Here is a 12,450-nt window from a genome sequence, read left to right on the forward strand (position 1 = left end):
TTACGAGCCGCCACCGTTCTCGCTTCCCGTCCATTCGCGATCGCAGAGTCCAAAAACCAAACCCGAATAACCGATAAATTGGCCACGAATCACTGGCCAGACCTGGTTTACCAATCCGTAAAAATGTTCCCGTGAAAATGTTTCCGCGGATAAGCACGAATGCATATCGACCGTCTCCGCACAGAAGTTCGCGAAATATTCCAATCGTTTTCGAAAATACTCATCATCCTTTCGTATAGAAATTATTTAAGACCGAGGAAAATCGATCGCGGGAACAAATCCGAGAACGAGGAAAGACTCACGGTCGATGCACAATCCGACGGATGAGAATAGGCGTCGAGGAAGCTGGCTGCGCGTGCCCCGAGATATTCCACGACATGAGAATGGGAGTGTTATCGTTCTTACTCTTGTCTACCATTCCCCTTTTCCAGCATCCGTTCATAATACGTAAAAGCAAACGTATTCCTTTCTCGGCCACGAATACGTGGTATCCGCTACCATTGTTCCCAACTCTGACGCGAATATTTATTATTTATCGTCTAATCGCGTCGCGGCCAACGGAAACTCAGAAATTTCAAACGATACGATGAAACTTAACTCGTTCCAGTTCAGACTTCAAATATTCCTTTCTCATAAAACGGTTCGCGTTCGTACCGTATCATTTTCGATACGTGACTCGTATGCACGCGTAACAGCTTCGACATCGATCTTACCTACTAGGTACTGTATTCGAATAGTCTAATTTGATGCGGGACGGACCGCGGGGTCCTCGAGGCAACGGAAATATAATCGAGTTCCCGAAATTTCCATCCGTCTACTTGGCGCTGACACGCCTTGGGCCGCAATCTGTGCGCGCAAAGCCTTTGCTGGGAAGTTAAGAGGAAATTATAATATCGCTCGCGTGTACGCGTATAAATGGAGTTACCAAGTAGAGGTGGGAAAATTTTCGCGCCGCTGATATATACTACAGTTATCTACTTAGCTACGTACATACATATGTATGTATGTGCATACATGGATGTAAATACGTATGCAGTTTGGCAAATTTTAAAATCGTTTTTACACAGTGGAGGGTGAATTTCGATTCTTTCGCGCGTACGATAGGTTTTACGGCCGTATACGAGAGAATGCAGCAAACGCAATACGTAAACAGTGTAAGTAGCAACGTTTTGTAGCTTCGCTGCCGCCGACCACGTCATTAACTTCCCCGGCAACTATTATATTCGAGAGAAGACTCAACTATGTGCGCGATACCAGTGACAAATCGCGAACTGTGTCTCCGCCTCTACCTTTTCCATAAACATTTGCTCCGCAATTCGAAGCAAACTCGTAATCGTCTTACGTACTCTATGTGTAACTGTCGAGAACAAACGAAAACCAACGCGGACAGACTATCCTCTCGGACGCAGGATCACCTCTCTAATATTTTGTTTCCTATTCAGGAAGAAGAGCTCCGTTACAACGTCACCGCCGGCATTGTACTCTCGGACTACTCCTTGGTTCTTCAGAGTATAACTCGAGGATCCGCCGGAAAGTACAAATGTACGGCCGTCAATGCCGAGGGCCGCGCCAGTTCTAACATAGTTAACCTCGAGGTCATGTGTGAGTACATGCACGAGTACAGTATTTCTTCAATAAATGTGAAGATGTCGGAGCCGAAGAGTCTCTGCTTACATTAGATATATTCGATCCTAGACCATATTCCACTAATTAGAACCGAACCGATGTCGCATTATTCATTTCACTGGTTTTAACCAGCGTAATTGTTACTAAGGAGGATAAGGAATCGAACTTGATCCCTATAGGACTTTTTCACATTCATTGAAGGAATACTGTGTTTCCGTATATCCGGTGATCCCTTACGCTTCGTTACGGATCGATCACAATCACAGATTGGATCGGAAGAGTAAGAACAGCGTTTGTGTCGCAGTTGCCCCCGTTTGTAAACACGTTTCAAACTCGACTGACGGAAAACACCCGAATGCGACGCCGCCATCGTCCGAGGAGGTTCACGGTGCACCGAAGCATGAGACTATCGGGTTAGTCTGCGAGGTCGAAGCGAGTCCAACTTCCGTCACCTTTCATTGGACGTTCAACAACAGCGTCGACCTTACAGACATTCCGTCCACGAAGTACACGAACGAGGGTACTTCGAGTAGGCTGAATTACACCCCAGCGTCCGACATGGATTACGGAACGTTGGCCTGTTGGGCCAGTAATGTCGCTGGTCCCTCCAAACAACCGTGCCTCTATCAAGTAGTCGCCGCAGGTTCGTTACCATTTTCTCATTCCTTCTTTTCGAATCGGTCAGCTCTGATCGTTAAAGTGAAAATTCAACGGACGACAATAATCGGAATTCGTGTGCGCGACAACTAAAGTTTCGACACAGTACAAGAATGAACAGTAAGTTCAGTCTGTCAACAAGTCTACTACAAAGCACCCTTTTGGCAAATTGTTAATTTGCTCTCAAATACTTCTAAATCGTTGGACCTACGAGGAAATTGTATTATTTGTAGGTGACAACTAAAGCTACTTTGATCTGAAACATTTTTTACTAGCATCAGTAGTTAACGAGTAATTGACAAAAAACGATAAAACAGTTTATTGCAAATTACTCATTAACTATTAACGGTAGAAAAATATGTTTCACACGAAAGTTGTAGCTTTTGACGGTACCTGCAACTTTTGTTTGAAACATTTTTGCTTAACAACGGGCAACAAGTAAGCAGTTATTTATAATAAACGACAATTTCAAAAAATCTGAAAGAGCCCCTTGACAAAAGCTCGAAAAAATTCTCAACATTTCGAAAAATGCTTCAAATAGAAGTTGTTTTTCTTCTAACTTCGATATTATTACTTACAAGAAAAATAGTATACAATTATCTTCTATCTCGAATACTTCAGAAGTAATCGATTAATTATTTCGTCCATCATCAATAATTATCAACTACCAACATGCAGAATCATGTTGGTCATTAAATCACAGGAGTCAATACCGTGAGTGAGCCTACTGTTCTTTCTTATACTATGATTTCAATTTGGATAAAAATAAAAGTCCGGTGCCAGTTTGGGACGAAACGAAGCGCGACAGGCTTCAAACGATTTACGACGAGCTACGATGTATGATGAACAATAAAACGAACAAAGGTACATGAAAAATAATTGAAGGAATGTACGAGCACGCGGACGATAACGTATATAGTTTTTCGGTTAAATTTTTTCGTACCCCTGTATTTGCATACGAGCGATCTCGTTAATTCGTCGGACATTGCCATGGCCGATAACGACCACCGTAGAGCGTATAATATCATTGGCGGTGAATACGCAATTTCGTTGAACGATAAAGCGAAGTTATAGGTAAGCGCAAACACTACCGCGTTATTTCGATTTTTTCCCCCACCCCACGAGAGTTAAATTTTATCATACGTGTCGTTTAATTACCGTTTAATAAGCATCCGCGATTTTCAAAGTAGCATCGCTAAAATTGCCAACCTCTGATATGCCTTATCGAAATCGACGTCTCTCGCACCCAGGCAAACCGTACCCGCTGCAGAATTGTACGGCGCATAATCGGACCGGTTCATGGATCAGAATATCCTGCGTGGAAGGATACGACGGTGGATTACCACAAAAGTTCGTCGCGAAAGTAGACAAACAATGGTTGGAATCCGCGAACCCTTATTGGGAATTGGAACTACGCAAACCGACGACTGTCGCCCTTTACGCGTTCAATGGGAAAGGATTGAGCGATCCGGTTATCATGGAAGGAGAAGCCCTAAAAGGAGTGGCTAAGTTCACCGGTGCGTAAGTATGTATATCCTTAGTTATCTCGGATCGACGAGTAGGCTATACTTTTCACGCGAACATATTTTCTATATATTTGCTCGTATCGATAATTGGGATTGTCAGATATGTAATATAAAAGTATGTGTGTGTCTGTGTTGTTTAGTAGAATACGCGAACGGTAGCGCGTGGCATTTAGCACGTAGCATAGGCTTAATATTGGATATGTATAACATGAGCTGGAAGAAAAGGACGAGCCGCGGATCGGCATCCCAGCTTATAATTGAAGCGAGTTCATACTGGCCACCGAATCGAAATATATTACTTTCCATACAACTAGAATATTTTAATCATTTCTCACACTTACGGATAGGTATATTCGATTTACAGGGGAATCGACATCTTCGGTGGACATGTCACCGATCTTGATCGGATTGGGCGGAACCGCGACTGGCTTAGGCTTAATTGTTACCGGAGTTCTAATGGCTCTTTGGCGAAAACACGCGGCCACCCCAGTGAAATCGAAGCCACTGCCTCAACAGTCTATCGCCGGTATCGCAACTTACGCGAGCAAAGGCGAAGAGGAAGATGGAAATCCTGATCTCATACCGACCACGGCATTGACCAATCATCTTATAGGTAAAGCGAGTCTTATTCCTCATCTCGTTTTCAAAACGACACAGCGATTTCACTTTCGAAATTTTTTAAATGGCATAACTTTTCAGATAAGAAGCTCCTACATTACAGCTCTCTACCGCGGAGGCCAAGACAACTCGAACTAGGCCGAGAAATATCTCACGATATTATAGAAGAATCGGATTATCCTCGAGCATCCCCAAACGTAAGTGGGTTAAGCACTGGACTGCGGATTTTATGCAATTATATGAAACTTCAATATACAGAAGTGATAAATGCTGCGTGTAGTGTATAAAACAGTTTAGAATATCAAAAGCTGAATGAGTAATTTAATGTTTAATTAATCAAAAACATGTTTATCTAAAACGCATTAAACTTTAAATTAATCTAATTTATTTTGCATGAAGACCCGCAGTCTATTAATTAATAAACCGTCAAAACTAGATATATACATAGGTCATATCTTAAATTATGGCCGTAATTATATAGAACAAAACTTTATATTCTAAGCTCTTGTTCTATTCACATGTAATCATGAAACAAATGGTGAAAACACGAAACAGTAATGTAACGCGATTTCCTCCTCGAGCGTTGTAAAGTATTTGCATAAACGATTTCAGACATTCCATAGTCTCCAGAGGCCACATCGATATTCGGAAACGATGATCAGAAGCACTGTGATTCAAGAAAGCTGTATTTGAGAGAGGACGACGACGGAACGTACACTATACGTTTGCGACAATGACTCGGGCACTGATACGATAACAACTCTGCGAGGCACGGTCACGACCCTTCGTCGCTAAACAAGTGAAAATCGAAAGGACTAAAAAGCTATGCTTATGCCAGATTGTACACGTTTAAGCGTACGAACAAATTAATTAGTAACTCGACAACATTAATGTCCTCTTGTAAATACATTGTATATAAATAAAACACTACGTCGATTTTTCGTGTTAACACAACTGCGTCACAATTATTAACCCCAACTTAATTTAATATCTGACTCACCTGTTCTATACTGCACGTAATCTTCCACGATCTCTGCTCTCTGTGCATTCTTTAGCCGGTAAGAAACTGTCTTCTGGACGGTAATTTCGGTGACACTTGACACGTTCCCGCTCTTGAGTAGAAATTGCCGTACGTCGTACCGGTCGTACCGTCTATGGGACACTGACGTAATGTCGGCTTGCGCTACGAGCGGCAGCACCTACTGGGTGAGAACACAAAATGGAAGAAATAAAAAAAATAAATAAATCAATGAAAATGTTAATATTTAGGCTTCCCGTAAACATATTTTAAGGAACTACCACTGAATTTAGAGAGAAAGGTCCGAAAAATACTCAGAATCGTTTAAAAAGATAAAAAAATCATTGCTCATAAGATACAATCATTGGAATTGGAATGTACATAAAAGTATTCTTTATAACTCTAAAAACGTATTGCAATGAATCAATAAGGATATAATTTGCAGAACTTTTATTCGAACCTTGAAATTTCAAAATTGATTCACGATCATGGAGCTTGCATCTACTGGATGTGAATACGAAATAAGGAGAGACCTTCAGAATTTCACCAGGTATACAGAGGCCTACGGGGCTTAAATTAAAGTTGACTGTTCAAAGAATAATCTCGTTCTAGCTTCATTAACTTATCTAGTCTCCAAATTATCAGCATCCTGAAAGGTGCGTTTCCATTGATTCAGAAATCCTACGTGTGTAATAGGGCAATGTGCCGATAGGTTCTCTGTCGGTTCTCCACAATTTCATAAAAAATCGGAACTTCCGTCTTCGTAACGTGTGTAAACTTTGATTAACACCGAAGTCTGACAACTGTCAAATGACAAGTCCCCCTCGAATACTACGTTTGGACGATTGAAATGGCAGCAGAGATAAAGCCCGCCCAAGGAGTAAATCATGACAAATTCAGTACCAGTCGCAAACCGATACTTCTATCGAAATTAGAAGGATGCAACGACGATGTCAATGCGGCTGTTATTATACCCCGAGAAGATGGTGTAATTAGTGTTTGCGATGACAGGTAGATGAGAATTACACGGCTCTATCTCGACGATAACATTTGAATTTCATGTTTTCGCATATTTAAAAAATCACTTCTCGCAGAACTGTCAGAGTATGGTTGAAACGAGATTCTGGCCAATATTGGCCAAGTGTCTGCCAGTACATGGCTGCTGGTGCAACATCCATGCACTACTGTGTACAAAGTAGACAACTGTTCGTCGGTTTGGAAAATGGAACTATAAATGTATGAATTATTCATTTCTCCCCTTAGTTTAGAACGAATATGTTAGTCTCTGCTTTTAGGAATTCATTCTCGAACAAGATTACAATCGGATGACTGCCATGCGTGAATACACAGCTCATCAAGCAAGGGTTACAGGTGTCATATTTGCACCAGATTGTGAATGGGTTTTAAGCATAGGTCGGGATAAAATGTTTCAATTACATTCTTCAGAAACAGGACAGAAATTAGGAGTCTATCAGACAGATGCATGGTACACCGCTTTACAGTATCCTTTTTGAGGAAGCTATCAACTAAAATAAGTAGTAATAAATAATTCTGTGTGGATTGATCATCCTTAACTTGCTCAGATTTGATGCACAATCAAAACATGCATTTGTCGGTGATTACTCTGGACAAATAGCAATGTTGAAATTAGATGGTAACGGTGTTACACTAATTACTACGTTAAAAGCACACACAGGGAGCATTCACACGTTAGCATGGGACTCGGAGAAACAACTTCTGTTCTCCGGAAGTTTCGATCAAAGTATTATAGTATGGGACATTGGGGGTCGTCAGGGTACGGCATACGAACTTCAAGGACATCAGTAAGTTCCTCAATCTATCTTAAGATCGTCCGTAAGACATATGTTCTATAGTACTATTTACTTTACAGCAATAAAGTAACTGCATTGTGCTATGCAAGCGGAGAACGTGTCTTACTGTCAGGAGGAGAGGATGGTGTGATTGTGTGTTGGGACATGGCTGCGCAGAGAAAAGAAACTGCAGCATGGGTAGAATCAGATACGTGCCAAGTACGTGATTACAAAATTACGATTTGTTATTAATTTTATATGAAACTATATATAATTGAATTTAGGCTTGTGGAAGACCATTCTTTTGGAACATTAAAGCAATGATGGATCAACGACAATTGGGTCTGAGGCAGCATCATTGCCGTCACTGCGGTCGTGCATTATGCGCACGATGTACATCACAACGAATACCGATACCAGCGATGGGCTTCGAATTTGAAGTGAGAGTGTGCGATCAGTGTCACATACAACTTAAAGCTGCGAAGTAAGTTGAGAAAATGGGACTAGTAATGAGAAACTAATTCGTTTGCTAATGTGGTACGTCGATTATTTAGCCAAACATCTCTAGCTTCGTTCCATGACGCGAAACATAGTGTCGTCGGAATGGATCTCGATGCTCCTAGGCGAAGATTGCTGACCATTGGTCAAGATCGTCTAATCAAGATTTGGGATATTTCCGCGCTCCTCCAATGAACTTCCAAATATGTTATCAACAAATAACGAAACTAATCAAATCGTAAGATATAAGAGAAAATGCTGTCATACTTCGATGTAAAACTGTAATATCCTGATCCTATTTTTACGATAATTACGATGCATTTCGGAATCAGTTTGTTTCATTACAAGGAACCATAGGTTTTTATATATGTATACTAAGATCCGCTTCTTATACAAAAAAATGATGAAATCCTAAAACGTTCTCTTATGCCAGAATAGAATGCTCACAACATCGAAAACGAACACTACGTTTCACTTACAAGTACTTTTCCAGTAAAAATGATGCAACTTCGTATGACTTGTAGGTAATAGTATATTTTTTAATATTTCTTATTTCTAGTATGATCGTATTTAAAAACGACCAAAGTATGAATCATTAGGTTCGATATCTTTTAAACGGACCTGTTATCAATATGTTATAGCTAATCAAAGTCAAGATGGGAAGAGTTGATTTTAGTCAATTTCCTTTGTTGCAAATATGCATGTATCATTTCTAAAACAACAAAAATGGGTAAAACTCTATAAGAAACTGCTTTTTTAACACTTTACAATAGACAGTGTTAATATTCTAAACGACAGGTGCATTAAGATATCAAGTTTACGTTATAAATAATGTAATATAAAGGTGCAACTGTTTGTTTATTAATTTATACATATGTGCGTGCGTGTATCGATCCAGTTTAATTCCACGGGCCATCGAAATTAAAATCGTTTTGTTCGTCAACGTGTCCGCGATTGCTTTTAGAATAAACGTTCATGCGTTGTCGCAACTTTAATACTGAATCGGAGTCGAAAGTAACATTCTCGTTGTCCAAAAAGAATCGTGTTGATGTATAGAAAAACGACTTTATTGCAATTGTTACATTTCGCGACGTGCATACCATCGATACTGTTATTGTTGCTAAATTTTGCGGAAATTACTTTGCACATTCAATATAAATGTTAACGAAACTCCGCAGTATATGTATGTATAACATCCATGTGAAATTCGTAATGAAATGAAAATATATTTTCAATGTAAACGATTCGTTTATCTCTTTTGCTGACTTTGCAAGGGAACGCGATTGTTCTCTAATTATCCGAAATCTGAATTGGTTTTACCGGTAATAATCATCCGAGATATTAAAATGAAACTTAAGAGATACTTACAGAGAATCCTCCGTGCATATGCCTCGAAAAGTTCATCTAATTTTGCCAAAATCTGCACACTGCACGCCAAGATATTCGTATTTCAAAATGTCTGCCTCGCCTGACTTCTCGTTCGACAATAGGTGCTGCCGCCGCTGTGGCGGTAGGAGGCAGAACTAAAAATTGGCGTCATGCAGATTTTGACGAAACTTTAGAAGCACCAGAAAGAAATTTTTCTCTCTGGAAGCACATTCAAGAAGGATTTAGGTAAATGTCTTTCAAGTGTCATTAAGATATCTAAACGGATTTGATTAGTATAAGTAAAAGACCAAGTGGTATGGAAGTCAACGAGAATTGTCAATGTAAAATTGCCAGAAGTTTGTTTCTACAGCTCAGAAATGAATGAAACTTGAATGGCATATACGGGAAAGATTTATGTAAATGTCAGTAAATAAAAATTTCATTAAGATATCCTCGAGACGGAATGCCGAGCATGAACTTTCATTTCCTTTCTGTACACTCATCTGAAGTCAGCAGTCTGTTCGATCTAGGCGGCAATATAAAAACTTATTTCGAATTTACTTCTGTGCTTTCCATTTAAACATTTCATTATAATAAGTTTCTCGTTCCAAATTATCATTAGTTTTCAATCTATCATTATACAACGAGCACAATCCGTACCGGGCTTACGGCTTACGAATCACGCACACTACGAACCACGAGACCAACAACTACCTCGGTGCAGCTACTTTCACTATGTATTCGTTCTAAAAAGGTTAGGCAAGCCGTGAAATTTGGCTGCTTTCTTTTATTTTTATTGAATCTGACATATAAATAAATGAAAGACCTTGTGTATGTGGAAATATAGAAGATGTAAAAAAAACCAAGTAGTACCTTTGTTATAAATCATACATAAAATTTGACTAAATGTGTATGACAGATATTTGCATTCAACTTGTATGAATATATATATATGTACACTTATTTTTCAATAATAATGACTAAACGTATAAAATCAAGAATTTGTTTGCTGAAAGAGACTAACAACACCAACACCGATGAAGGTATGTATTGTGATTTCTTTCAGCTGTCATTAAAACAGAGATATAGACAATTTTATAATTATTTGTTTAGTTCCAGTCAACGATACCATGAAGCTTGAGCCAGGAAATGCTTCCCCACAACGTTCCTACAATGTGATTGTTTCTGGCCACAGTACACCAATTCAGAAAGAGAAGTTTGCGAGCAACGTAGAAGATTCCCCTGAACTAGATTATAGATATAGCCCAATTTCAATGTCATGCACTCAAGAGGGTGGAAATGAAGTTGCTTGGGATTGGCATACACCTGTCAAGAAAAGTTCACATGACAAGTTGAAATTAGAGAACAATGTGATTGAGACACCCAAAAGGACCAAGCAATTGCAGAAGAAACGGAATTCTAATTCTCCTTTAGTACGTAAGCCTCTTAAAATGAAGCAAGTGAAAATAGCTGATAGAGAAGATATCGGGAAATTCACAGCTGAATTGATAGCTTTAAATGAGAAGATTGGAAGCATACAACAAAATTGTGACGGTGATAGGAACAGTGGATTTGACATAAGATGTGAACTTGACAGTAAATTGATGATAGAATCGGATAATGAGAGCAACGACAACATAATGGCTAATGAAAACATAGATGTTGATCACAATAAAGCAGAAGTAAAAGAAAATATAGATTCTGTACATACTATTAATAATAATAACGTTGAAAAGAGTACGAATTATCAAGATTTATTTGATGATTCGATCGAGGATTCAATGGTGAAGTGCAGTCAAGAAGTTGAAGAAAAATTTAATTTGCAAAAGAAACCCGATACGATGCTGTTGTCCACAGTGAGCGAAAAGAAAGAATCCTCCGTATCTAAAAACGGCTATCGTTACTCGACATTTGACAGCTTTACTGAATCCTCCAAAAGTTCTGGTTCTCGAGTCTCTTCATCTAATACAAGCAGCGATTTAAAGACATATTCTAATAGCAATACTTCAACTTCTCGTTCGAAGCTTTTCAATATTACTACAAATATTTTAGAGACTAAACAAATGTTGGTAGCTTTTGAAAGTAAGAGTGAATCTGCCGATTTCCCAGACGATTCGTTTGACGAGTGTTTGGCGACGTGCACGGTTAAAGAAGAATCGAAATCCAATTCAAACTTATCCGTGTATGATTTTTATCCTTCCGGGTCTACTAGAAATCATTCTGATATTCGTAAACAATATTCCCCTTCCAAATCGACTAAAAATCAAAGACTTACAAGTGAAGTACCACCGCGAGAATCTCCTACTTTAGAAAATAGAAAATTCTTTAAAACGAGGAGCCTATCAGATCAATGTTCCAATCAAAGTAAAAAGAATATTGATCTAGCGACTACGGTAAAAACAGAAAAACCGTCAGTAAGTAGTAAATATCCGAGCCCGAGTGATGAAAATCCGTGTAAAAATGATAATTTTCCAGCGGTTAACAGTACGAAAAATGCTAAAACGTCGAGCACATTACAGGATGACAGATTAAGTGGCCATTGTATTGTTAAATACAAATCAACCAGCAGTTTACTTAACACTAAGCAAGTCAGAGATTCGAATTGTATAAAATGCACACCCGAAGAAATAGAAAGAAAGCGATTAGAGGCAAAAATGAGGCTCGAGGCGAAACGAAAGACACAGCAAATGAGAGTAATTAGTAATCAATCTGGTGCAACTGTGAAGAGGTGATAGCGATAGTAAAAAAAAATATTAATTGATACAATTATATTTTTTGCAATTGTTCTGCTCATCCTGTCGATCTAAACTCTGGAGAAGGGGTCAATTAATCGTATTTATTCCCCACAACCGTCAAGCATTCTGAAATCGGAATCTCGTTCTTTAGATTGCTAATGATACATTGATTACTAAACGTATTTCTTAGATCGTAATACGTATGTATTGTAATATGTACCATTAAAGAGCATAAAAATCGAAATAAACAGCGAACCGTCTTGTAAATAATTTTATTCCCCCTCTATAGTTCAGATTAAAAGTACAGTATGCGTGTGAAGTATGAATGAGTGTGCGGTGGCAATGCCTGATCACATACGGTCTGTACCTGTACTACTTAAATTCGAGCAATGTTAAGAACACCGATCGATAAACAATTTGACTCGTTGCGAGCGATACAACTGAGAAAAGAGCGATTTTAAATTTAATGTATCGTAAAAAGACTTGGATCCAATAAATATAAAGAGACATGCAATTGAACCATTGAACGCGCATGCTTTCAGCAGCAAAGCGTGAATCGATAAGCGGCGGTCTGTCGGCCGGCCAGTAACGCG

The 12,450-nt window shown here is 39.1% G+C and overlaps 3 protein-coding genes across 8 annotated transcripts in view; all 3 read left to right on the forward strand.

Annotated features, from left to right (window-relative positions):
* LOC108627074 (nephrin) overlaps window positions 1–5,376 on the forward strand; it is a 59,013-nt gene extending 53,637 nt beyond the window's left edge. For 4 of the 6 annotated variants that reach the window (XM_018028124.2, XM_018028125.2, XM_018028120.2 and 1 more), the window contains 6 exons: window positions 1,443–1,602; window positions 1,931–2,269; window positions 3,534–3,800; window positions 4,174–4,422; window positions 4,509–4,624; window positions 5,040–5,376. In XM_018028124.2, coding sequence (XP_017883613.1) covers window positions 1,443–1,602; window positions 1,931–2,269; window positions 3,534–3,800; window positions 4,174–4,422; window positions 4,509–4,624; window positions 5,040–5,120 — 1,212 coding nt within the window. In that variant the 3' untranslated portion in view covers window positions 5,121–5,376. Of the gene's footprint in view, window positions 1–1,442; window positions 1,603–1,930; window positions 2,270–3,533; window positions 3,809–4,173; window positions 4,423–4,508; window positions 4,625–5,039 lie in introns of those variants that run through there. The other 2 variants (XM_018028126.2, XM_018028127.2) reach the window with 2 other exon arrangements.
* A 794-nt stretch (window positions 5,377–6,170) lies between these two features.
* Wdfy2 (WD repeat and FYVE domain containing 2) lies at window positions 6,171–8,604 on the forward strand. Its single transcript, XM_018028014.2, has 7 exons — window positions 6,171–6,456; window positions 6,540–6,681; window positions 6,741–6,946; window positions 7,029–7,268; window positions 7,337–7,475; window positions 7,541–7,740; window positions 7,811–8,604. The coding sequence occupies exons 1-7, from the start codon at window positions 6,296–6,298 to the stop codon at window positions 7,947–7,949; spliced, it is 1,227 nt and encodes a 408-aa protein (XP_017883503.1). The 5' UTR covers window positions 6,171–6,295; the 3' UTR covers window positions 7,950–8,604.
* Window positions 8,605–9,667: 1,063 nt separating this feature from the next.
* LOC108627031 (suppressor of Mek1) lies at window positions 9,668–12,376 on the forward strand. Its single transcript, XM_018028053.2, has 2 exons — window positions 9,668–10,165; window positions 10,236–12,376. Exons 1-2 carry the CDS (start codon window positions 10,075–10,077, stop codon window positions 11,852–11,854), a joined length of 1,710 nt encoding a protein of 569 aa, XP_017883542.1. The 5' UTR covers window positions 9,668–10,074; the 3' UTR covers window positions 11,855–12,376.
* The last annotated feature ends 74 nt before the right edge of the window (window positions 12,377–12,450 follow it).

Source organism: Ceratina calcarata, unplaced genomic scaffold (genome assembly GCF_001652005.2).
Source record: "Ceratina calcarata isolate Rehan_Ccalc_2016 unplaced genomic scaffold, ASM165200v1 scaffold436.2, whole genome shotgun sequence".
NCBI lineage: Eukaryota > Metazoa > Arthropoda > Insecta > Hymenoptera > Apidae > Ceratina > Ceratina calcarata.

Excerpts from the sequence above, each read along its gene's own strand:
- LOC108627031 (XM_018028053.2), top strand. The coding sequence starts at position 10,075 with ATGTACACTTATTTTTCAATAATAATGACTAAACGTATAAAATCAAGA. Across the intron at positions 10,166-10,235 it reads CAACACCAACACCGATGAAG|TTCCAGTCAACGATACCATG; the intron begins GTATGTATTGTG and ends TTATTTGTTTAG.
- Wdfy2 (XM_018028014.2), top strand. The coding sequence starts at position 6,296 with ATGGCAGCAGAGATAAAGCCCGCCCAAGGAGTAAATCATGACAAATTC. Across the intron at positions 6,457-6,539 it reads ATTAGTGTTTGCGATGACAG|AACTGTCAGAGTATGGTTGA; the intron begins GTAGATGAGAAT and ends CACTTCTCGCAG. Across the intron at positions 6,947-7,028 it reads GCATGGTACACCGCTTTACA|ATTTGATGCACAATCAAAAC; the intron begins GTATCCTTTTTG and ends TAACTTGCTCAG.